Below are 26,703 nucleotides of genomic sequence, written 5' to 3'. Positions count from 1 at the left end.
CTCTCCTCCTCCTCCTCCTCCTCCAACTCTCTCTCCTCCTCCTGCAGCAGCAGCACCTCCTGCTGGCTGATCAACAGCTAATAACAGCTGATCTGGAGCTGTTTGTTTCTCTTGTCTTGTTGTTTTTTGTGTCTTTGTTGTTGTTTTGTCTCTTGTCATCGTCATTGTGAGTCTTTGCAGCTTTTCCTCTTTTCATTGTGTTGATGAGTGTTTTTGTGTCTTTGTAGCTTGTGTTTGTCTCATTGTAGTTATTTTGTGTCTCTTTGTAGTTGGGTTTTTATCTTGTTTATCTTATTTTGTGTGTCTTTGTGGTTGTTTTCTTCTCTTTGTCGTAGTTCAGTGGCTCATTATAGTTATTCTGTGTCTCTTTGTAGTTGGGTTTTTATCTTGTTTATCTTATTTTGTGTGTCTTTGTAGTTGTTTTCTTCTCTTTGTAGTAGTTCAGTGGCTCTTTATAGTTATTCTGTGTCTCTTTGTAGTCGCTTTCTTTGTCTTTGTCGTCATTTTGTGTTTCTATATTTGTGTCTCTTTGTTTTCAGTTTTTATTTTGAGGTTATTTTGTGTCTCTTTGTCTTGAATTAGTGTGTTTTTTTGTATCTTGGCTGCTGTTTTACTTCTTTTCATCGTCTTTGTGAGTCTCTTTGTAGCTGTTTTATGTCTCTTTGTGTCTGTTCCTCTTTTCATTGTGTTTGTGAGTATTTTTGTGTCTCTTTATAGTTATTTTGTGTCTGTTTTTGGTTATTTTTGTCTCTTTGTAGTCGGTTTTTATCTTGTTTATCTTATTTTGTGTCTCTTTTTGGTTGTTTTGTGTCTTTGCTTGTTGTTTTACCTCTTGTCATGCTCTTTGTGAGTCTCTTTGATGCTGTTTTTTGTCTCTTTGATGCTGTTTTTCTTCTCTTTTATGCTGTCTTTCTCTTTGATGCTGTTTTTTTGTCTCTTTGATGCTGTTTTTCGTCTCTTTGATGCTGTTTTTTGTGTCTTAGATACTGTTTTTATTCTCTTTTTTCAGTTTTTTGTGTCTTTGATGCTGTTTTTTGTCCCTTTGATGCTGTTTTTCTTCTCTTTGATTATGTTTTTATTCTCTTTTTTTCAGTTTTTTGTCTCTTTGATGCTGTTTTTTGTCTCTTTGATGCTGTTTTAATCTCTTTTTTTCTGTTTTTTGTCTCTTTGCTGCAGTTTTTTGTCTCTTTGATGCTGTTTTTCTTCTCTTTGATTATGTTTTTATTCTCTTTTTTTCAGTTTTTTGTCTCTTTGATACTGTTTTTCGTCTCTTTGATGCTGTTTTTCTTCTCTTTGCTGCAGTTTCTCATCTCTTTGCTGCCGTTTTTTGTCTCTTTGATGCTGTCTTTATTCTCTTTTTTTCTGTTTTTTGTCTCTTTGATGCTGTTTTAATCTCTTTTTTTCTGTTTTTCGTCTCTTTGCTGCTGTTTTGTGACATTTTTCAGGGTCCGTTCTGCAGGATCTGGATACTTTCTGGTCATTTGACTGAAAGCAGCTCTGTTTATAATTCTAACACTCAGTTTAAAGTTCAGTAAATGTGACATGTTGAGGTCAGACCTTCATCTGTTCCTCCTCTGGATGAGGAACATGTCGCTGCCTCAGAGTTTAGTTTTTTCTGCCCTCTAGTGACTCGTTTCACTGCTGCAGCTCAGTGAATGTTTCAGTCTGACATCAGGCAGCAGCAGCTCCTGCTGCTCGTCCTGCAGGAAGTTATTCTAGCAGAGATCTCAGAGATAATAATAATAATCTCTTTATTATCATGTCAAACATCCTGTCACAGTCAGTAGAAACATGAGGAGCAGAACAACTTCTGTTCTTTATGTCACAGAAAGAAGATTTGCATTTATTTATTTCTCTATTTATTCATTTCTGTTACAGAGAGAAACGGTCGACAGCAAGCAGATCATTTTTATTTATGCATGTATGTATTTTGGTATTTTTTATTTCATTTTTTTATGTTGCAGACAATTAAATGTCAATGTTATTTATTTGTTTGTTTGTTTTTTAAATTGTTGTTAAAGAGAGATAAGATCAACAACATAAAGATATTTTTCATTTATTGATTTATTTTTATGACAAAAAGATGATAATAAACAGCAAAAAAGAGACATTTTATTATTTATTTATTCATTTGTTTATCTATTGGTACTAAAGAATGATATGATCAACAGTTTAATTTATTTATTTATATATTTATTGTTGTTAAAGAGAGTTAATGTCAACAGCTAACACATATTTTTCTATTTTTTATGTATTTATTTTATTTAACAGAGAGATAAGATCAACAACAAACACATATTTTATCACTTATTTAATAAATTGTTTATTTATTGTTGTAAAAGAGAGATAAGCTCAACAACAAAGAGATATTTTTCATTTATAGATTTATTTTTGTGACAAAAAGATGAAAATCAACAGCAAAAAAAGAGACGAGATCAACAAAACTAGATATTTTTAAAATTGTATGTATGTATTTATTTATTTATTTATTTTATTTAACAGAGAGATGAGATAAGGCCAACAGATATCAGGTGGTTTTTTATTTATTTATTGTTGTTACAGAGAGATAAGATTAAAAACAAACACATATTGTATTATATATTTATTTATTCATTTGTTTATTCATTGTTTTTTTTGTCACAGAGAGCTGCAATCAACAAAAAACAGATATTTTTAAGTTTTTAAATTTATTTTTAATTTTTTTTTATTGAACAGAGAGATGAGATAAGGCCAACAGATAACAGCTGCTTATTTATTCATATATTTATTGTTTTTGTTAAAGAAAGATAAAGTCAACAACAAACAGATATTTTTAAATTAATTTGTTTTTTTTATTGTTGTTGTTAAAGAGAGATAAGATCAACAACAAAGAGATATTTTTCATTTATCGATTTATTTTTGTGACAAAAAGACGACAATAAACAGCAAACAAGAGACATTTTATTATTTATTTATTCATTTGTTTATTTATTGTTGTTAAAGAAAGATATGATCAACAGCTAACGGCTATTTTTAAATTTATTTTATTTATTCATATATTTATTGGTGTTAAAGAGAGATAATGTCAACAGCTAACACATATTTTTCTATTTATTTATTTTTTTTAACAGAGAGATAAGATCAACAACAAACACATATTTAATCACTTATTTAATAAATTGTTTATTTATTGTTGTAAAAGAGAGATAAGATCAACAACAAAGAGATATTTTTCATTTATCGATTTATTTTTGTGACAAAAAGATGAAAATCAACAGCAAAAAAAGAGACGAGATCAACAAAACTAGATATTTTTAAAATTGTATGTATGTATTTATTTATTTATTTATTTTATTTAACAGAGAGATGAGATAAGGCCAACAGATATCAGGTGGTTTTTTATTTATTTATTGTTGTTACAGAGAGATAAGATTAAAAACAAACACATATTGTATTATATATTTATTTATTCATTTGTTTATTCATTGTTTTTTTTGTCACAGAGAGCTGCAATCAACAAAAAACAGATATTTTTAAGTTTTTTTTTAATTTATTTATTTAATTTTATTTAACAGAGAAATTAGATAAGGCCAACAGATATCTTTATTTATGTATTTATTTATTTATTTATTGTTGTTAAAGAAAGATAAGATCAATAACAAAGAGTTATTTTTCATTCATCAATTTAATTTTGCGACAAAAAGATGATAATAAACAGCAAACATCAACAAAAAGGAGATGAGACCAACAAAAAACAGATATTTTCTCATTTTTATTTATTTATTTTATTTTATTATAAAGGTGAGATAAGGCCAACAGATATCTTTATGTATTTATTTATTTATTCAAGTCAAGTCAAGTCAAAGTTTATTCATAGAGCACATTTAAAAACAACCTCAGTTGACCAAAGTGCTGTACAGTTATTAAAATAGAATAAATCATACACAACTGGGTATAAATAAAAACCAATAAAATAATAAAATACTAAAAACAGTAAAAACAATAAAATAAAATAGAATAAAATAGTAATAAAAACTCAATAACAAAATTATTGTTTTCGTTAAAGAAAGATAAGGTCAACAACAAACAGATATTTTTTTAATTATTTTTTTAAATTGTTGTTAAAAAGAGATAAGATCAAAAACAAAGATATTTTTTAATTCATCGATTTAATTTTGTGACAAAAATATAAAAATCAACATCAAAACATTTTATTATTTATTAATTGTATTATGTATGTATTGACCCGGTCATATATTATAATATATGAATAATAATAATAATCAGCTGCAGCCTGTGACGAGTCCTGAGCGCGGTGCATGCTGGGAGCTGTAGTCTCCGCCCCGCCTCTCTGTGGGAGTGGCCTCCTGCGGGTCACGTGCTCTGAGCCTTTGTTGATCTGATTCAGACCAGGAGGACAAAAAAAAACCGTCCCGGTCCGACCGAGCGACCCGCCGCCGCTTCCCGTCGAGCCTCCCCGGACACAGTCGCTCCTCTCCGGCCTGCCCGCTGCTGGATCCCCGGCACACCCTCCTGGATCTTCTCCGTCCGCGGCGGCGCCCCGCGGTTCTCCAGCGGCCGGTTCCAGAGCTCTGCGGCGGGCTGGGGGATGGAGGCAGAGCCCGGGCTGTGAGGGGTTTGTTGGAGGTGTGGGGGGTCGCTGCGGCCCCAGGCCCTGCTCCGCTTTGTGCTCCGATCCGGATTCAGCCCCTCCAGCATGGACCCTTCCTCCTGGAGCCTCCTGGAGATATAAACCTGCACCTCCTTTCTGCGGCGGTCTAGGATTGTCCCCCTTCGGAGCCAGAGATCCTTTTATCTCTCTTTTCTGCTCCTCCATCTGTCTTTGTAGCGCTCCGTCCATCCCCCCACTCACATCTGTATCTGTCTCCTCTAGACCTTTATTCCTCCCTCCATCTGTCCCCCACCTCCTCCTCCTCCTCCTCCTCCATCACGGCCTCCATCATGGCTCCAGTGATCCGGTTCTGCTGCCTGCTGGTTCTGCTGGTTCTGCAGGTTCTCCCCTCCGCCGTCCAGGGCTCGTTCCCCCGCGGCGGGGCCAGCGTGGACTGTGGCCCCGGGAAGAGCACCGAGTGCCCAGGTGAGCCTCCTGCACACACACACACACACACACACACACACCTGGTGCTGGTTCTAGTCTCCTAGTCTGGGTTCAGGTCCAGCTGGAGGTCAGAGGTCACGGTCTTCTCTTATTGGAGGTTTTCAGGGCAGCTGATCACATGATCCAGCTGTTGTCACTCAGACAGGCAGTCCAAGGTGTGTGTGTGTGTGTGTGTGTGTGTTTCTTGATGGTAAATTTGTGAGTTTGTTATCGTAAAGTTGAGGTTTTTTTTTAATCATAAATGTATTTTATATAAGTGTATACGTGTAGTTTTTTATGGTAAATTTATTAGTTTTTTATCATGAAATTGTGAGTTTTTTTTATCGTAAATCTGTGGGGTGTTTATTGTAAATTTATGAGGTTTTTTAACGTACATTTGTGGGGTTTTTTATCGTAAATTTGTGAGCTCTTTTTATGGTAAATTTATTAGTTTTTTATCGTAAATTTGTGAGTTTTTTATTTTAAATTTGTGGGTTTTTTATCGTAAATTTGTACGTTTTTTATTAACGTAAATTTGTTAGTTTTTTATCGTATATTTGTGAGGTTTTTTAACGTAAATTTGTGAGTTCTTTTTATGGTAAAGTTGTGGGGTTTTTTATCGTAAATTTGTTGTTTTTTTATCGTAAATTTGTAAGATTTTAACGTAAATTTGTGGGGGGGTTTTCGTACATTTGTGAGTTTTTTATGGTAAAGTTATTTGTTTTTTATCGTCAATTTGTTAGTTTTTTAACATAAATTTCACATGATCCAGCTGTTGTCACTCAGTCAGTCAGTCCAAGGCCTCCCTGGTGTGTGTGTGTGTGTGTGTGTGTGTGTGTGTGTGTGTGTGTGTGTGTGTACCACTCCTCACTTTAGCGGGGCTCTATTTCGGGGTAATTACAGGGTGGCAGCAGGGCGAGGCTGTTTGTGAGCCACATTAGAGGAACTTCTGTAGGTCTGATGGTTCTGCAGCTGTGAGGAAACATCTGGGACGACCCAAACGTTCCAGTTTCACCCAAAAAAACCAACCAACGTTTCCATTTCTTATCTGTCTCTGACTTTATAATCTTTAACTTTTCAAACTCAACGTTTCTGCTCCTTGCAAAGAGTTTGATCCTAAAGAAACCAGAAGAACGAGGAAAGAGAACGCGACCAGGCCCAATATTTGATCCAGATGGAAACATTTTGCTTCCTAGCATCAAAATGTGTACTTTTTTTATTTGTAGCCTCCCTCCATCATTATCAAGGAAAACATAACTTTTAATATTTCTATAAACCAAACAACCGATCGATGAACGGAGAGAAAAACCTGCAGATGAATCCAGAATATAATATTAATACATAATATCATAAGTTATAACAGCTGCAGGGGTCTTATTTTTACAAACATCTTTAATTTTCAGAAAAGAAAACAAGACTTTCTGTTAACCCATTAAGGCCTAAAACGCCTGGAAAAAAAATGCCTGTAAAACCTCTGGGCGATTTTCAAATGACCCCTAAAACCTGAAGTTTTTCTGGAAATTCAACACCTACTAAATAATAGATTTTCAGCCTCTGTAGCAGATAAAAATGAAATTCAAAAAGTATTTGAGAGCTTATACCCGTGGCTTTCATGAGAAGTTGAGTTTATTTGTCCAAACCTTCAATAAAGTTTTTTTTTTAAATCAAAAAACTCAGCAAATGTTACATTTGACTGAATAAAAAATCCTATGCATAATACTAATACATGCCCATTAGCAAGATGCTAACATGATATGACCACTGGAAGAAATAGACATAGTTCTCATTAGCCTACTCTAATAAAAAATCATATCATTATCATAATAATAATAAATAATAATACATTTTATATATTGCACTTTTCAGGGTACTCAACGACGCATAAAGTAATATAAGACATAAACAGTCATGATTTCTTATATCATCATCACAATCAATTAGCCTATTATTATTATTAATATTAATATTAATATATTATTAATAATATTATTATTATCTCCAGATGGCCACAAATCTGTCTGTTCTTTGGTGAAAATATGTCGTCTAAAAACATATTCCTCATCCATAAATCTGGTCGATTGGTTCCGAGGGTTCAAAGTCCTGATCAGCAATAAAATCATCGGTGCTGTTTTCATCAGATCTCTTCCGTCACTTCCTGCTGAGCTCCTCCGCTATAGATATATCTATATATATATATATATATATATATATATATATAGATATATAGATATGCCTCCGCTATAGTCGTCTTCTTCCATGATTTAAAGTTCTGGAAAAGTCCCATGATGCATTGCGACACTCCCACATGTATTCTGATGCATTTCATTGGCCAAGAGACCGAAAATAGGTGGAAAAAAATACAAATACTACAAAATGACATATCCGCTGTCCCGGCCTTAATGGTAGAAATGCGGTAATGCTTTCCCGGCGTCAATGGGTTAACAAACTCTTGATCATGAAGAACTCTAAGAAGATGAGTTCGTCATCAGCCCAGAAGTTCCAGTCAAACTCTTTCAGTCTGTCCAGTCCTGCTGCCACCAATGTGGATCAATCCGCCGCTGAAAGTAGTCCCGACCAACGCCGTGTCTGATGAAAGCTGATCTGAGTCTGAATGTGACGAAGATATAGCAGAACCTTTTATTCTCTAACGTCTCTGATCTAAATAGAGAACCTGGGACTGAAATAACTCCTGCAGATCAGCAGGAACCGGCTGGGTTTAGTTCGTTTGAAGGCGCCGCTTTAAGTTTTATTCTGCATCTAAAGGAGGAAGAATCTTTGGTTTCTATTTAAAGAATATCTGAGTTCAGCTCAGTCCAGATGTTCTGCTGGGGAACTGGTTCAGTCCAGATGTTCTGCTGGGGAACTGGTTCAGTCCAGATGTTCTACTGGGGAACTGGTTGAGTCCAGATGTTCTGCTGGGGAACTGGTTCAGTCCAGATGTTCTACTGGGGAACTGGTTCAGTCCAGATGTTCTGCTGGGGAACTGGTTCAGTCCAGATGTTCTACTGGGGAACTGGTTCAGTCCAGATGTTCTGCTGGGGAACTGGCTCAGTCCAGATGTTCTACTGGGGAACTGGTTCAGTATAGATGTTCTGCTGGGGAACTGGTTCAGTCCAGATGTTGATGAATCACTTGGACTCTGTCAATCAGGGAGATGAGGAGAAGTTTCTGTCCAGATGTTTAAGACGTTCTTCTGGACTTTTTATGACTGATTTCAGAGGAAAATTAATAAGCTGGAATGAAAATAGATCATTCTTTATGTGGATTGTGCTGCTCCTCTCTCAAACATAAACTGCATTAAATAATATTTAACTACATTATTAAATAATGTATGACTTTCTCAGTCAATACTTTAAATCATAACTGAGAAAATTAGGAATAGGAATAGCTAAATTAACATATTACTGTTCAGAATTTAAAAAATGAATAGTTAACACCGTATTTAGGCTTTTTGGTGGATGTTTTGCATATTTTCACGGCCTTAGTGAGTCTGTTTGTGTCTCTTGGCTGCTGTTCTCTTTGTGGTTATTTTCTTTCTTTCTGTTGTTATTTTCTGTCTTTTTAGTTATTTTCTGTCTCTTTGTTGTTGTTTTCTGTCTCTTTGTGGTGATTTTCTGTTTCTTAATGGTTTTGTTTCTCTTTGTGGCAGTTTTGTCTCTTTTAAGTACCTTTTCGTCTCTTTCTAGTCATTTTGTGTGTCTCTGTATTCAGTTTGTGTCTCTTCGTAGTTATTTTGTGTCTTTGCTTGTTGTTTTGCTTCTTGTCATGGTCTTTGTGAGTCTCTTTTCTGCTGTATTTAATCTCTTTGTTGCTGTTTTGTGTCTTTGAGTGGCATTTTCCATTTTTTTCCTGTCAAACACTTCTTGTATTTATTAACACAAACAGATTGATTCAAACAGATGATTTATTGGCGCTTTTTGTGTTTTGTTTGGAAATAATCTTAATTTGTGACCATTTGTCAAGGCAGCGCTGGTGTTTGACAGTTAGTGAATAAAAACCCAATAATAAAGACCTGATTTATATATTTATTATTTAGTTTTGGAGCAGGACTTAAAGGCAGCATGAAGGCAGGAAAAACTGATTTAAGATTTAAGAATAAAGTTTTTCCAGTAATAAATAGATGATAGAACAATAGTTTAGAGGGAGCTTCTCTTCAGAACTCTTTGTGAGTTGTGGATCTATAAAATAAAAGATAACTGGGAGATATCAGTGTGCCGGAGGTGGTTTGACCTGTCGGAGAAGAAGAACGAGTCACTGATGGAGACGAGAAAAACAAGCAGCGAGATAATGAAGTCATCAGAGCGTGAGAGGGCGAGAGACACTGAGACACAGAGAGAGAGAGAGAGAGAGAGAGAGAGAGAGGTTAGTGAGGCTTCGCTCCACTGATCTTCACCTCCATCTCCTCCTCCTCCTCCTCCTCGTCCTCCTCCTCCTCGGTCTCTCTGGTTACCAGCTGAAGTCGTCCTGGTTCACTTTGTTACAACATTAACAGGATTTCATTTAGTGCCACTCAGAGTTCACAACATCAACACTTGATCTGGTGAAACCAGCAGAAAGAAAGAAAGAAAATTTGAGTTTTTTCTTGTAAATTTGAGCATTTTTTGTAACTTTCTGATCATGAATTTGAGACTTATCTCTCATACATTTGTGATTTATTTATCATAAATTTGTGAGTTTTTTCTCGTAAATTTGAAAGTTTTTTCTCGTATATTTGTGAGTTTCTTGCTCATAAATTTGTGAGTTTCTTTCTCATAAATTTGTGTTGTTGTTTTTTTAAATTTGAGCCTTTTTTGTAACTTTTTAATCAGAATTTGGGAGTCATTTCTCGTACATTTGGAATTGTTTTTATCATAAATTTGTGAGTTTTTTTCTTGTAAATTTGAGACTTTTTTTCTCAATAATTTATTGAAGGAACTGTGTAGAACTGTGAGCCACAGTGAAGTAGAATGATGGAACAGTAACATGATAAACAGGATATGATGAGTCTCGTACTGGATACCGACTCCACCACGGTACATCTAGTCTACACATCACATTAACACACCAGAACCAGAGCCAGAGCCAGAGAATCACAGGCTGACGGACTAGACTCGTTACTGGATGTAACCCCTGTTCTATGAATACATGCTTTGCCCCCAAACTTTCGTTCTGCATCTACAAACATTCACAGAAAGCAAACTTGAGTGTTTCTAGGAGTCTGACTGTTGGTTGTTGTGGTTCCTCCTGCTGTTGGTTCTGGCTGAGAACCCTCTGGTCTGTTTGGTTCCTCCGAGTGGCTGCAGATAACGGATGGATGAGCTTGTTAGAGTCCTCAGAGTCCTGAATCAGTGACCTGAACAGATTCAGTTCACAGGGACTCTCTGCTGGCGGAGGATGATGTGAAACTGAGTCGTTTCAGGAAGCTTCACTAGTCTGAACTCACTTTAATCACCTCGGCTACAGAGCTGATCCATACGCATCGTTCACCATAACACCGCCATATTTCTATACGATTTAAAAAGAAACGCATATGTCGATAACCGCAACATTCCTTCTTGATCTCGTAAATTTTTTTATTGTAAATTTGAGTGTTTTTTGTAACTTTTTTTATCATACATTTAAGACTTATTTCTTGTACATTTGTGATTTATCATAAATTTGTTTGTTTGAGTTTTTTTCGCATACATTTGTGAGTTTTTTCTCTTGAATTTGAGATATTTTTCTTTTAAATTTGAGCGTTTTTTTGTAACTTTTTTTATCATAAATTTGAGGGTTATTTCTCGTAAATTTGTGATTTATTTATCATAAATTTGTACGTTTTTCTTGTATATTTTTTTGGAGTTTCTCTCGCAAATTTGTGAGTTTTTTATGGTAAATTTGTGAGTTTTTCTCGTAACTTTAAGCTTTTTTGTAACTTAATTTGATCGTAAATTTGAGACTTATTTCTGGTACATTTGTGCTCCAGGCGACTGGTTTGTTTTTAATTGAAGTCTGATGAGGCAGCTGTTTGTTTTCATCCTTCAAAGCTCCAAATAAGAAAATTACCAAATTTAAAGTCCAGTATGATTTATTCTGAAAGAGTTTCTGATTTGAACCCCGGAGCGACTTCTATCCACAGCCGTCTGCAGAGAGTGTGTTTGGTCCTCCAGTCGAGACACACAGCTGTGTGTGTGTTGGGTTTGTGTGTGTGTTGGGTTTTTTTGTGTTGAGTTGTGTTGAGTCTTGTTGTGTTGTGTTGTGCTGGGTTGTGTTGGTTCGTGTTGTGTTTGTGTGTTGTGTTGTGTAGTGTTGTGTTGGGTCGTGTTGTGTTGTGTTTGTGTGTTGTGTTGTGTTGTGTTGTGTTGTGTTGGGTCGTGTTGGGTTGTGTTGGTTCGTGTTGTGTTTGTGTGTTGTGTTGGGTTGGGTTGTGTTGTATTTGGTTGTGTTGTGTTGTGTTGGGTTGTGTTGGTTCATGTTGTGTTGGGTTGTGTTGTATTTGGTTGTGTTGGTTCATGTTGTGTTGGGTTGTGTTGTATTGTGTTGTGTTGGTTCATGTTGTGTTGGGTTGTGTTGTGTTGGGTTGTGTTGGTTCATGTTGTGTTGGGTTGTGTTGTATTTGGTTGTGTTGGGTTAGTTTGTGTTCTGTTGTGTTGTGTCGTCGGTGTGTTGTGTTGTACTGTGTTGGTTCGTGTCGTGTTGTGTTGTGTCGTGTCGTGTCGTGTTGTATTGTGTTGTCGGTGTGTGATGGAGGCTTGGCTCCCTGTGGACCGGCCCTCTCAGTAAACAAGCTGTGATTGGTCAGGTGAGACGAGGGAACCATGGCGACGGGAGCGAGGCTGAGTGCCTCCAGAGACTCTGACTGTAAACCACTGTTAGATTCACCTCTTAACTCTGTCATTAACACGTTTATTACACCAGCTGTCATTAAAGCATCAACAACTCAGAAATCTTTCCAAAGCTTATATATATATATATATATATATATATGTATATATAGATATATATATTTAACATATATGTTAAACTGTGTTTGTGCTCCGTTCATCGTTTTAGTGCAGAATGTTTCTACCTGACTGTTGATAATGAACGTTGGAGCTGAGATCAGAGGCAGAGAGGATCCTGGGAACTCTGTGTTCCTGTTATTTTGTCCACCCCCCCTCTCTGCTGAGCCGGTATTTACTGATTAGAGGGCAGCGGGTCACGACCCCTCTAATTACACGCTGTGATTGGCTGCCAGCAGGACCAACGACCAATCAGCTGCCAGCAAATTACTACCCTGGATAATAGAGTGTGTGTGTGTGTGTGTGTGTGTGTGTTACTGTGTGTGTGTGACTTTATAGCACTCCCTGGCTGCAACTTGAGAGTTTTTTATCATAAATTTGAGTTTTTTTATCGTAACTTTGTGAGGTTTTTTATGCTAAATTTGTGAGTTATTTATGGTAAATTTGATCAGTTTTTTTATGGTAAATTTGTGTGTTTTTATGGTAAATTTGTCCGTTTTTTATGGTCAATTTGTGAGTTTTTTATGGTCAATTTGTGAGTTTCTTTATCGTAAATTTGTGAGTTTTTTAATTGTAAATTTGTCAGTTTTTATGGTAAATTTGTGAGATTTTTACAGTAAATTTGTCAGTTTTTATGGTAAATATGTGTTTTTTACCGTAAATTTGTGAGTTTTTTTACCGTGAACTTGTGAGTTTTTATGGTAAATTTGTGGGGTTTTTACGTAAATTTGTGAGTAATTTTATCATAAATTTGTGAGATTTTTATCGTAAATGTGTTGTTTTTTTTACGTTAATTTGTGAGGTTTTTTTTTAACGTAAATTTGTTATAAATAAATAGAGTTTTTTATGGTGAATTTATGAGTTTCTTCTTGCAAATAAGTGATTTTTTTCTCACAATGAACCTGAGTTCACAGGGAGCGTCTTTTCCTCTGATTTTTAACCAGATTTGTCGCCATTTCTGCAAATTGGGAACATTAAAAGTTTGCTTCGTCAGAACCTCCTGGCCGATTAATGGAGAGAAAATTAGTGAGCGATTAATGAAGTCCAAATAATCCGGATATAAGGACTGATGCTAGTTCAACACCTTATTTCTGAGTTCTGAGCTTCATCGTCTCAGTTTGTTAAACTTTATTTCTAAAGTTCAGAGAAAATAAAACAGAATCTGAGTTTCACAGTTGACTGAATATGTTACATCACCGTCTTCAGACACAGAGGACAGTTCATTTTGTTTTGTATTTTCTGTCCAGTTAAAGAAACCAAAACGTGATTGTTTGTTTATTTGTTGTTGTTGTTATTGTTGTTTATTGTCAGATCTGTCGGAGAAGAAGAGCGACCTGCGAGTGTGTGACGCCGGGACGTGTCGCTTCGGAGGAACCTGCCGCGAGAACGGAGCCGACATCAAGTGTGTGTGCCAGTTCCACGTGAGTCACACACACACACACACACACACACACACACCTATAACACCCTCATCATCACAAATATCCCCCGAAAATCTGTTTATGACAGGAGAGGCTGGAAACATGACAATACCTCATCATGTACAATACGTTTTTAGTAATTTTGTGTTTTTTTGTGAATTTTTAAATTTTACATATTTTTTGTAATTTTGTGGCCTTTTTGGTGATTTGTGTGTTTTTTTGTGCAAATTTTGTCTTTTTTTTGGTAATTTTGTGTCTTTTTTTAAATTTTTTGGTGATTTTGTGTCTTTATTTCAATATTTTTTGGTAATTTAGTGTCTTTATTGGTAATTTTGTCGGTCATGTGACAAATATTCACTGAAAATCTGTTTACACAGAGCAGAGAGGAGAGGACAGGAGAAACATGACGATACTTCAATATGTGGAGAAAACTGTTTTTTTTTTTACGTATTTTTGGTCACTTTGTGTCTTTTTTTAATAACATTTGTGACACTTGTGGGCACTTGTAAAAGTGTTTATATATACATTCTGTTTTATTCCAATTATTTTCTTTAAAGTATCAGAGAAATTAAACTTTTTCCAGATTTCTGTCATTCTAACTGTGTTTTCTGCACAAACACTGTTTGTTTGAGTTGTTCCCACTTCTTCCTTCATGTAGATTTGATATGTTGCAGTGAAACACGAGGACACAGAGAGGACGATGTAGAAAGAGCAAAACGTGCCGTTGTTCGCTGGCTTTAATCTTATATAATCACTTATTATTGTTATTATTTGTGTGTTTAGTGTCATAAGAAGTACGTGCCGGTGTGCGGCTCCAACGGGGACACGTACCAGAACGAGTGTTTCCTGAGGAGAGCCGCCTGCAAGAAGCAGAGAGCCATCAGCATCATGTCAGAGGGACCCTGTTACCACGGTAACCTGCCATAACCTTTATTTTAAGTCGTGAGGTTTTTATGGTAAATTTGTGGGTTTTTTATGGTAAATTTGTGAGTTTTTACCGTAAATTTGTGAGGTTTTTACTGTGAATTTGTGAGTTTTATGGTAAATTTGTGATTTTTTTATCGCAAATTTTTTATCGTAAATTTGTTAGTTTTTTACTGTGAATTTGTGAGTTTTATGGTAAATTTGTGGGGTTTTTTACGTAAATTTGCAAGTAATTTTATTGTAAATTTGTGAGGTTTTTATGGTAGATTTGTGAGTTTTTTATGGTAAATTTGTGAGGTTTTTATGGTAAATTTGTGAGGTTTTTTATGGTAAATTTGTGAGGTTTTTATGGTAAATTTGTGAGGTTTTTATCATAAATTTGTGAGTGTTTTATCATAAATTTGTGAGTTTTTATGGTAAATTTGTGAGTTTTAATGGTAAATATGTGATTTTTTTTTACTGTAAATTTGTGAGTTTTTTATCATAAATTTGCGAATTTTTTATCGTAAATTTGTTAGGTTTTTTTACCGTGAATTTGTGAGTTTTTATGGTAAATTTGTGAGTTTTAATGGTAAATATGTGATTTTTTTTACCGTAAATTTGTGAGTTTTTCATCATAAATTTGCGAATTTTTTATCGTAAATTTGTTAGTTTTTTTTACCGTGAATTTGTGAGTTTTAATGGTAAATTTGTGGGGTTTTCATGTAAATTTGCGAGTAATTTTATGGTAAATTTGTGAGTTTTTTTACAGTAAATTTGTGATTTTTTTTATCGTAAACGTGTGAGTAATTTTATGGTAAATTTGTGATTTTTTTTATCGTAAACGTGTGAGTAATTTTATGGTAAATTTGCCTGTAAGAAGCAGAGAGCCATCAGCGTCATGTCAGAGGGAGCCTGTTACCACGGTAACCTGCCACATAGTTTATTTACAGGAGTCACAGATTAGTGACATCACGTTCTAAATAAACAAACTGTGTGTGTGTTTCTGTCAGACGGAGCTTCAGGATCTGGTGATGGAGGTAAGAACAGACTCATTATTCTATCGGCTGCTGTCAGGACTAATGATACTAATAATACACATAATAATAATAATAATAATAATAATATATAATAGATAATATATAATAGATATGCTGTTGTTTATGTTGACTCTGATGTTGTTTGTTGCAGATGATGAAGGCTCCGGTCGCGGGAAGAAAGTCTCCAAATGTGGAAACTGCAAGTTTGGAGCCGAATGTGACGAAGACTCTGAAGATATGCTGTAAGAACACACACACACACACACACACACACACACACACACACACACACACACACACACATTCTTGTACTTCTCTCTTTGTGAGGACCCTCATTGTAACAGTGAATTCCCTATCAAGGTTATAATAGTTTTGGATTTTTCATTAGTTTTAGTTTTAGTTTTGTTTTGAATTTTTGTTTCTAAATCCAGTTAGTTTTAATGAGTTTTAAGAGTGAGTTTACTAGTTTTAGTTTATTTTTTATTTTTTTTAAATGCTTTAGTTTTAGTTTATTTTTTATTAGTTTCAGTTTTTTGTAATGGGGTATTTTTTGGGTGGGAGATTAAAAGAGGTCACAGTAAATTTTGCCTTTATTTCCTTTGTCTGATCCATCTTCATTATGTATGAAAAAAGTCAAAAAAATGTCAGAGGGACCCTGTTACCACGGTAACCTGCCATAACCTTTATTTTAAGTTGTGAGTTTTTTATCTCAAATTTGTGAGTTTTTTATGGTAAATTTGTGAGGCTTTTATGCTAAATTTGTGATTTTTTTTATCATAAATTAGCAAATTTTTTATCGTAAATTTGTTAGTTTTTTACCGTGAATTTGTGAGTTTTATGGTAAATTTGTGAGTTTAATGGTAAATATGTGAGTTTTTTTACCGTAAATTTGTGAGTTTTTTATCATAAATTTGCGCATTTTTTACCGTGAATTTGTGAGTTTATTATGTTAAAAGTTGACAAAGAGGAAAACGAAGGACATTTTCACTATAATTTTAGTTAGTTTTGTAACCACACAATACAGTTTCAGTTAATTATCATTATCATGTAACCTTTAACCCTTAAAACAAAGTCTGGAATCTCAAAAAAGCCTTTAAAGAAGTGAGGACCGGCTGAAATGTCCTCACTTTGCAAAAATGTCCTCACTCTGCTTGTTAAAAACGTGTTCCGGTCCTCACTATGTAGGAAGTACAAGAACACACACACACACACACACACACGTGCATATAGTACACTCTTACACACAGCATCAGTGTTTTAGGTAAAAAAACACAAAAGTCAGCTAGTAAAGGTCTGTTCTTAAGAGTTCTTGTGTTCTTCAGACCTCATAAAGCATCAGTTCAGACTTTAACTCATCAGCATCATGTTGCAGTTATTTCTGCTTCATTTTGATCCGTTTATTGACGTTAAATCTGACTAAATCAGCTGTTTAAAAACCATAAAATGTCCCAAATAACATGAAAGCTTCCCTTCATTTACACCTGAACTCATCTAAATGTTTCAGTTAACGTTCTGTGTTATTTGTTTTGTGTTTCAGCCTCTTAAAGACTAATAATAAACTGATCAACAATAAACAATAAACTCATGATTTAATGAAATGCATTGATCTATAACTCTGACTGAACCAGACATCATGTTGCAGTTATTTCTGCATCATTTATTCACATTAAATCACATTAAACCAGTTTATTCTGGCTTCATGTTTCAGACAGATGAAATAAATGTGAAGAAGATAAAAACACCAAAAGAAGTCAACAGAAACATATATAAATATATAATCCATAAAGGAGTTTTCTGTGTGACTAATGTCTCCTGTGTGTGTGTGTGTGTGTGTGTGTGTGTGTGTGTGTGTGTGTAGCTGCATGTGTAACATCGTGTGTAATGGACACAATGATAACCCTGTGTGTGGCGGCGACGGCGTCACCTACGAGACTCCGTGTCACGTCCGCGAGGCGTCCTGCCTCAAACAGCTGAAGATCGACATCAAACACGTGGGCCGTTGCCAAGGTAACCACGACAAACAACACCGGCAACACTATTGATAATACGTCACATATAAACAACATCAATGACATCACATTTACCTCAGAAACACAGTGTCGTACGGCATCACAATGAACATTCATAGTAGAGATTAAACTATGCTCTAATACAGGGGGCTCAGACTGGTGGCCCGCTGTATTTTTTGGGGGCAATTTGTGTCTTTTTTAAGTAATTTTGCGTCTTTTTTGGTCATTTTGTGTCTTTTTTAAAGTAATTTTGTGTGTTTTTTGGTAATTCTGTCTCTTTTTTTTATAATTTTGTGTCTTTTTTAATAATTTTGTGTCTTTTTTTATAATTTTGTGTCTTTTTTGGTAATTATGTGTCTTTTTTGTTCATTTTGTGCCTTTTTTTTGTAATTTTGTGTCTTTTTTTTTAGTAATTTTGTGTCTTTTTTTTGTAATTTTGTGTCTTTTTTTTAGGAATTTTGTGTCTTTTTTTTAATTTTGTGTCTTTTTTTTTAGTAATTTTGTGTCTTTTTTTGTAATTTTGTGTCTTTTTTTAATAATTTTGTGTCTTTTTTTTGTAATTTTGTGTCTTTTTTTTTGTAATTTTGTGTCTTTTTTGGTCATTTTGTGTATTTTTTTAGTAATTTTGTGTCTTTTTTTGTAATTTTGTGTCTTTTTTTTAGTAATTTTGTGTCTTTTTTAGTAATTTTGTGTCTTTTTTTTAAATTTTGTGTCTTTTTTTTAGTAATTTTGTGTCTTTTTTTTAGTAATTTTGTGTCTTTTTTTAGTAATTTTGTGTTTTTTTTTTTTTAGTAATTTTGTGTCTTTTTGTAATTTTGTGTCTTTTTTTTTACATTTTGTGTCTTTTTTGGTAATTCTGTCTTTTTTCTGTCATTTTGTGTCTTTTTTTCTGTCATTGTGATCCTCCAGCGGCCCCCTGGTATTTAGAGGTTGAGCCCCCTGATCTAATATGTATCAACAGACTATAATTGGGCCATTTTAAACATTTTTAGGCATTTTAACATTTGACAATTTTTGACAAAAATCAACATACTATACTATGACTTTTTTAGTTTTCTCCAAATTTTGGACATCCTATAATAAGGTGATTTTCTGTCATTTCAGGATAAATTATTCTCTAATATGTATCAACAGACTAACTACATTTTTAGACATTTTAACATTTGACGATATAAGATAATGGTATGGTATGTAAAAAAAAATAAAAAATAAGGCATATTATAGCAAAAGTTAAATTAATGAAAGCGCCATAGTAAAGTATATTGATACATATAATAATATATGTCAAAAAATCTGGAAAAAAAAGCATATTATTGAATGTTTGAAGAAATAAAAAAGTAGTTTGTCTAAAATGTTGATACATATATTAGTGTTAAAACAGCAAAGAATGTCTTAAAATGGGGAAAAATAATACCATATCATAGTATGTGAACACATATATTAATATGTCAAAAAAGTTAAAAAGACCAGAATGTGGGTTGTCCATAAATAAAATTAATAAAAACACTTTATAATAGTACACTGGTACATATAACAGAATGGTTTTTCCCCAAAACAATAAAAATAAGCCGTAGTATAATATGTTGATACACATAACGGTACAGTTTGTCCAGAAATGGAATATAAAATAAAATAGTATATATTACATTGATACATATAATATAGTATATTTCCAAAAATGTGCCAAAAAACCGAATTTGAATTTTGTGGAAAAAATGTTTTTTTAAATTATTTCTCTAAGAATTTAAAAAAAAAATGCTTTAAAAAAGTCCACTGATATATAAAAATAGTATAATATGTCCAGAATAATGAACAAAAAAAAAAAATACACTTTAAGGAATGTCCAAAAAAACAACAACGATAGTATCATTTGTTGAAAAATGTAAACTGTAGTTTCTTTAGTTATGTAGTTATGTCGAGACATAGATGTAAAAAAAAAACAGCATTTTAAATTATCTATTAAATAATTAAAAATGTCAAAAAAGGCCATATTGTAATTTGTCCAAAAATTTAAAAATAAATAAATAAAATAGTCCGCTGATATATATATTTGATAGATAAAATGGCCAAAATCACAAAAAAACTGCATTTTATAGAAAAAAAAACCCAAACTAACTAAAGAAGCAGTTGTGTAGTAAAAATATAAAAAGAAAATAAAAGGGGAAAAAGCCAAAGTATAGCATGTTGATACACATAATAGTTTATGTCCAAAATCATAAAAAATAAATAAAATTATATATTTTAGTTTGTCCCAAATGTCAAAAAAAGCTTCAGATTTTGGACTAACTATATTATTATTATTATGTTTGGTCCAAAAACTGGATAAAAAAACACCATAGTGTAGAACGCTGACACATATAATAATAATAATAATATTAATAATAATAATAATAATAATAATAATAAAGTATATATATTTATAGTGTACAGGGAGTCAAGAAAAGATGAAGATGAGAAAGAAAGAAATGGAGGTGAAAGAGTAAAAAAAAAATCTGCTCAGCTCATTTATATTAAATGATGACCTGACCCCAATACACACACACACACACACACACACACACACACAGACACACACACACACACACACACACACACACACACACACACGCTGAGATTAGCTCGGCTGGCTGAACAAGCAGCTGGTGACGTTTTAACAGGACGACCTCCATGTTTTATCATCTTCCTCTCTTTAAAACGCAGTAATAAACAGATATGAGGATCATTTAATAAAAGTCTTTACGCTGATTTAAACAGTAAAATTATCACATACGAACATATTCATGAAATAGGATTATACAGTTAGTTAAATAAAAACTGTCATGAAATAATAATCTCCAAACTGTCAATAATAATACGTCAGATATAAATAACAGTCATTAATACGTCAATAATACACAACATCAATGATCATATATATATATATATATATATATATATATATGATCATATTTACCTCAGAAACAGTGTAGTACGGCAGCACAATCAACATTCATAGTAGAGATTAAACCAGTGGTTCAAACTGGCGGCCCGCGGGCCAATTGTGGCCCTTGTGACGATATTTTGTGGCCCCACCTTGATGTGAAATTTGTTGTGTGTGGAAGGTCCCTTTAATTACTTTTTTTGGACAGTTTTTAGTCATTTTGTGTCTTTTGCTCATTTTGGGTCTTTTTTAAATAATTTAGTGTCTTTTTTAAATAATTTTGTGTATTTTTTTAATAATTTTGTGTCTTTTTTAATAATTTTGTGTCTTTTTAAAATAATTTTGTTTCTTTTTTGGTCATTTTGTGTCTTTTTTAATAATTTTGTATTTTTTTTGGTCATTTTGCATCTTTATTGGGTCATTTAGTGTCTTTTTAAAATAATTTTGTGTCTTTTTAAAATAATTTTGTTTCTTTTTTGGTCATTTAGTGTCTTTTTTTAATAATTTTGTGTCTTTTTGGTCATTTGTGTCTTTTTTAATAATTTTGTGTCTTTTTTAAAAATAATTTTGTTTCTTTTTTGGTCATTTTGTGTCTTTTTGAAATAATTTTGTGTCTTGGAAGAAGTGTAGATTTGAGATCATGTTTATGATGTTTTTATTGTGTTTTGTTGTTCAACTAGAATAATATGACTCTTATATTCTTGTGTGTTTCAGATAAAAGCAGGAAGGACGACAGCATGAAGACCAAGCCGGCCATATATGGTAAGACCCGCCCCCTTCCTGTAGTCCTGTAATTTCTACCGTCTCTGGCTTCTGATTGGCTGCTACAGAGTTTCTTCTTCTTCTTCTTCTTCTTCTTCTCTGCAGCCGTGTCCAAGCCTGGCGAGGGGGAGGAGTTTGTGGATAGCCCCGCCCCCTGTCCTGAAGACTACGCCCAGTTCTGTGAACACGGACAGTGTGAGATGAGACACAACCTGCCCACCTGCAGGTAACACCTCCACCTGTCCATCACCTGTTCTCGACCAATCACAGCGCTCCACAGACACACAGCACCATCAGGACTTTACAGACCCTAAAGAGGGAGTTTTACTACATACAGACATAGTAAAAGGAATAAAATTAACAAATATAAATACAGAATACAAGAAAAATGCAGAAGAACTTCAATAACAATATGCAACCCCGAAGGTGTTTTTCTGTCATTTCAGTTTTATTCAAAGTTGACCAATTCTGACAAAAATCAACATACTATAATATGACTTTTTTTTAGTTTTCTCCAAATTGTCTACATCCTTTAATATGGTATTTTTCTGTCATTTTGGGATTAAATTATGCTCTAATATTTTTTGAACGGACTATAATTGGCCTATTTTAGGCATTTTACAATTCGGCCAATTCTGACAAAAATCAACATCCTATAATATGACTTTTTTCTGTCATTCCAGCACAAATTATGCTCTTATATGTATCAACGGACTATAAATGACCATTTTAACCTTTTTTTAGGCATTTTACAATTTGACCAATTTTGACAAAAAAAAATGACATACTAAAGTATGACTTTTTGAGTTTTCTCCCGATGTTGGATTTTTTTTTTTTGCATTTTAAAAAACATTTTTTGCATTTTTAGGCATTTTAAAAAACATTTTTTGCATTTTTAGCAATTTAAAAATATTTTTTTTGGCATTTTTAGGCATTTTAAAAAACATTTTTTGCATTTTTAGGCATTTTAAAAAACATTTTCTGCATTTTTAGGCATTTAAAAAAAAAATTCAGCATTTTTAGGCATTTAAAAAAAATAATTCTGCATTTTCAGGCATTTAAAAAAAAAAATCTGCATTTTTAGGCATTTAAAAAAACATTTTTTGCATTTTTAGGCATTTAAAAAAACATTTTCTGCATTTTTAGGCATTAAAAAAAAATTCTGCATTTTTAGGCATTTAAAAAAACATTTTTTGCATTTTCAGGCATTTAAAAATTTGACATTTTTACATGAAACGACTTACGATGACTTATTTCTTGATATTAACAGTATATCTTTGTGTGTGTGTGTGTGTGTGTGTGTGTCAGGTGTGAGGCGGCGTACGGGGGTCCTCAGTGTGACCAGCTGCTGGACTTTAACATCCTCTACGTGGTCCCCAGCGGTCAGAAGCTGCACTACGTCCTCATCGCCGCCATCATCGGAGCCGTCCAGATCGCCGTCATCGTCGCCGTGGTGATGTGCTTCACCAGGTACTCACACCACCGCTGCTACAAAACCAAGGCTAATACGTAGGGATGGGTACCGAATTCGGTACTTTTATAGGTACCGACCGAATTCCGTCGGTACTACCGAGTACCGATTCATGTAAAATCAAACGGTACCATGTAATGTATAAGCGTGCTGACGATCGCACTATTTTTTATTTTTTTATTTACCTCCTCGTCTGGTCCTGTCTGCTCACCGCGGCCACTAGCTGCTGCCCTCTTCCAACCCGGCGCAGAGATGAACGGCCGGCTCTAGGACTGCTAGCCTCCAGCTGCTATCTTTCCAATGTCTCTACCCGGGCTTGGCCTTCTTCTGCCTCCAGATTGGACCTTCCTTACTCCGTTTGCTCTCTCCATTCTTCTGTAGACCAGTCATTAGCAGCTAGCAGCTAGCTGCTGCATCTCTGGTCCTCCGCTAATACTCCGCTCTTTAACTCAGGAATATTACCTGCCACTTTACTCCAAACTGCCTCGCTGAAATTAAATCCCTCAGACTCCTGCGTCATCCTCGATATGTGCACAGAGCAGCCCGACTCAACTTTGTTTATTCCAACCATGCCACGCCCACAATACTGTCTGACCGGTGCTGCGCCGCACAGCTACGACGTCATCACAACAAAACACACGTGCACTTGCAACCTTTTTTTTTTTTTTTCTCCTCCGTGCTTTGCCACCTGAGAGCTCCTCTGCATTCTTTGATAACACTCCAACCTTCATGTTACAAAATGTACGTTCACTCAACAATAAAGCACTGCTCATCCTGGATTTTATATTGTTTTGATATATTTTTTAAAGTTTATATTTTGAGAAATAAATATGTTGAATTGAAAAAATTTGATTTTTATTATTAAACAAATTAACATTTATTACCACATAAACAAACGCAAAAGTACAGAAAATTGGTACCGTTGAATACCGGTACCGATTCCCAGGTACCGTATCGGTTCAAATGTGAAAGGTACCCATCCACGCGTGGATATAAGGTTTTTGAATGTGCAATGAACTATGTGGGAGTTATTAACCAAAACGCACTTTCCTTTATTATAGCGCCACCTAGTGGTGGAAATTCAGGATGACAACAGATTATGAAATTGTGACTTATATTTAAAGTTTCATGAGTTTTGGGGAATGTTCAGGCAGTGAAAAATGCGATCATTTGGGAAGAAGAATAATAAATAATCATTTGAAATACAATAGGGACCTCGCAGGTCGTTGCCTGCTCGGGCCCTAATGAGGTTTTTCTGTCATTTCAGGATAAATTATGCTCTAATATGTATCAACAGACTATAAGTGGGCCATTTTTAGCATTTTAAAATTATGTCAAATTGTCAAAAAATTTGGACGAGTTGATGGCAAAACGACAATAAAGGCTTCTGATTCTGATGGTAACGTGTTTAACATGTGTGTGTGTGTGTGTGTGTGTGCTCCTGCAGGAGGTGCAACAAGACGAAGCGTGGCCGGCGGCAGAAGCAGCACCTGGGCCACTTCCCGTCAGGAACCTCCTCCAGGATGATGTAGCTGCTGCGCCTCCTCCTCCTCCTCCTCCTCCTCCTTCTTCTTCTTCTTCTTCTTTGTTTTTTTTTTCCTCTCATGTTTTTATGAAACACAAGAAGTTTTTCGTACCACTCAGACTGACTGCATTTTTGATATCTCGACTTTTTGGTGCCTCTTTTTTTTCCCTTTTTAAAAAAAAAAAAAGAATTATTTTTTGACTTTTTTAAGGGGCCTTATTTTTTAAGATTTTTTCCTCCGTGTTTTTAATTTTTTTTTTGATTATTATTTTTTGTCTGCAGGTGACTTTTAGTTTTCCGTGCGGCGGAGCCGAGACGAGACTCTGACACACTGTGGATCCTCCGGCAGGAAACTCAAACCTTATTTATCTGATTGTATCTCGGGACCGTCTGTTCCTGTTTGAACCCTGTGGGACGCCTCTTTGTTTCCATTTATTATGTTATTCCACTGTTGTCAGCAGAGGTAATAATAATAATAATAATAATAATAATAATTAAATACCACAGAATGTACGCCAGCGGCTACTTTCGACCCCTTTATGTTCCACAAACTAAACTGGAAGCTGTAAAACGAGATAAATTCAGTGATATCGAAGTTTTTAGTTGCATTTTTTTTACTGATTGGCCTCAATATGCAACATAAAACGACAGATCTAGTTCATTTTTTATGTGTTTTGATACCTTTTTACATCACAGTGTCCACGTGTTTCTGTTTTTTTTTATGTTTTCTGCTGTGTAATGAAGCCTTAATGCTCCGGGGGGCGCTGTGGACCAGGACCACGGCATTAAAAGGGACCACTGAAGTAGAATCATCATGTTTTTATTGTTGCTTTTGAGTCTCACAGGGTCAAAACTAACGTTTCATGTAGCTCAGATGTTCAGATGACTCTTTTCTTTCTATTTGTTACGATGAGACGCACCTGAAAACCAAAATGCTGTTTTTTCTATAAAAAGGTTCAAGCTGACGTGTACAGGCTGTTGTTATTATTCTAATGATTCATTTTCAGATGACGCCATTCCGGAAATGGATTCCAATGTTTCTGTTTGTGTGTTTTTCGACAAGCTGATGATAATTTAAACGACTTGTTTCTTCTTTTTTTTTCTTTTTTATATGATTTGTAACGATGGTACGAAGTGTCCGTGTTGGTGCTTTTATTGTGGTAGGAGGATCAGCTGGTCATGTGACCCCGAGGATCCGTGTATAACTCGTTCTTTCTATTTTCAATCAGCAATCAAAAATCAAATAATGAAAAATGAACTGGTTATTTTGTTATTTGTTTTTATTATAATACAAAAAACGAAAAAAAATGCTTGTTTTTTCATATTTCAATATCAGATCAAAAACACTAAATGGAAAAACGGGCACAAGAAGTTAATTTGATTTTAATATTTAATTAGTCGTGTCTGTAATGTAATATTTTACTGTAGAGTCACTATCCAAATGGGTTTTATTAAAAAAAAAAAAAATCCACAGTGACAGTTCTGTGAATAAAATGCAATTAATCTTATTTCCATATTTATCTGGTATTTGGCCTGGTTGAGTAACACTTTATTCTGAAAACTGAAAACCGCACGTTGACGCAACAAATACATTTTTGGTGCAACGCAATTTAATTATTTCACGTGTTGTGTTCATGTAACGTTAATACTTCATCTCCTCTCTGCAAAACTTTTAGATTTGAAACAAAACTTTTAATTTGCAAGAAAACTTTTAAATTTGCAACAAAACGATTAAATTTGCAGCAAAACGTTTAAATTTGCAACAAAATGTTTAAATTTGCAACAAAACTTTTAAATTTGCAACAAAACTTTTAATTTGCAACAAAACTTTTAAATTTGCAAAAAAACGTTTAAATTTGCAACAAAACTTTTAGATTTGCAACAAGTTTTATACTGAAAAAACTGTCAAACTTCCCGACTAATTAAATATTAAAATCAAATTAATTCCTGGTGCCCGTTTTTCCATTTGGTATTTTTGATCTGAGCCTGATATTGAAATATGAAAAAACAAACATTTTGTTCACTTTTTGTGTTATAATAAAAAACAAATAACAAAGTAACCAGTCAGTTTTTCATTATTTGGTGTTTGATTGCCAGTTGAACATGAAAAAAGAAGGAATGATGCTCGGCTTCCTGAGGATCAGCTGAGGTCAGAGGTCATGTGACCTGATCAGCTGAGGTCAGAGGTCATGTGACCTGATCAGCTGAGGTCAGAGGTCATGTGACCTGATCAGCTGGGGTCAGAGATCATGTGACCTGATCAGCTGTTTGTAGATGTTTTGCGTCCTGCATGAACCAGTGAAGTTGTTGTTTAGAATGTTTACTGTAGTTCAACTAGAATTAAATTATGATGTTCCATAAACAAACAAACTGTGTCGTCGCTTTGTTTTTTTTCTCTCACTGACATAATTCAAATATTAATTCTTCTATCAATATAAATAATAATAAATATTTTTCATAACGTTTCTTGTGACATGCCATCATCCGACTTTTGATATTTTTTAGCGGGATTTTTTATTTATTACAACAACTTTAATTTGACTATTTAGAGGATTCTAGACAAAAACCGGGTTGTTTTTTTTAAATTTAATTTAATTTTTTTACAGATTTTATTTT

At 34.2% G+C, this 26,703-nt stretch overlaps 1 protein-coding gene across 1 annotated transcript; it reads left to right on the top strand.

The window, feature by feature from the left end:
- Nucleotides 1–4,246: 4,246 nt before the first annotated feature.
- On the top strand, nucleotides 4,247–25,078 carry LOC131962331 (tomoregulin-1-like). The gene is made up of 10 exons (XM_059327321.1): nucleotides 4,247–5,077; nucleotides 13,348–13,457; nucleotides 14,241–14,370; nucleotides 15,374–15,400; nucleotides 15,552–15,642; nucleotides 17,259–17,407; nucleotides 21,044–21,091; nucleotides 21,197–21,317; nucleotides 22,400–22,561; nucleotides 24,010–25,078. The coding sequence occupies exons 1-10, from the start codon at nucleotides 4,942–4,944 to the stop codon at nucleotides 24,092–24,094; spliced, it is 1,059 nt and encodes a 352-aa protein (XP_059183304.1). The 5' UTR covers nucleotides 4,247–4,941; the 3' UTR covers nucleotides 24,095–25,078.
- The last annotated feature ends 1,625 nt before the right edge of the window (nucleotides 25,079–26,703 follow it).

The sequence above is a fragment of the Centropristis striata genome, chromosome 23, assembly GCF_030273125.1.
Source record: "Centropristis striata isolate RG_2023a ecotype Rhode Island chromosome 23, C.striata_1.0, whole genome shotgun sequence".
Classification (NCBI taxonomy): domain Eukaryota; kingdom Metazoa; phylum Chordata; class Actinopteri; order Perciformes; family Serranidae; genus Centropristis; species Centropristis striata.
This window is presented reverse-complemented; position numbering and strand designations above follow the sequence as displayed.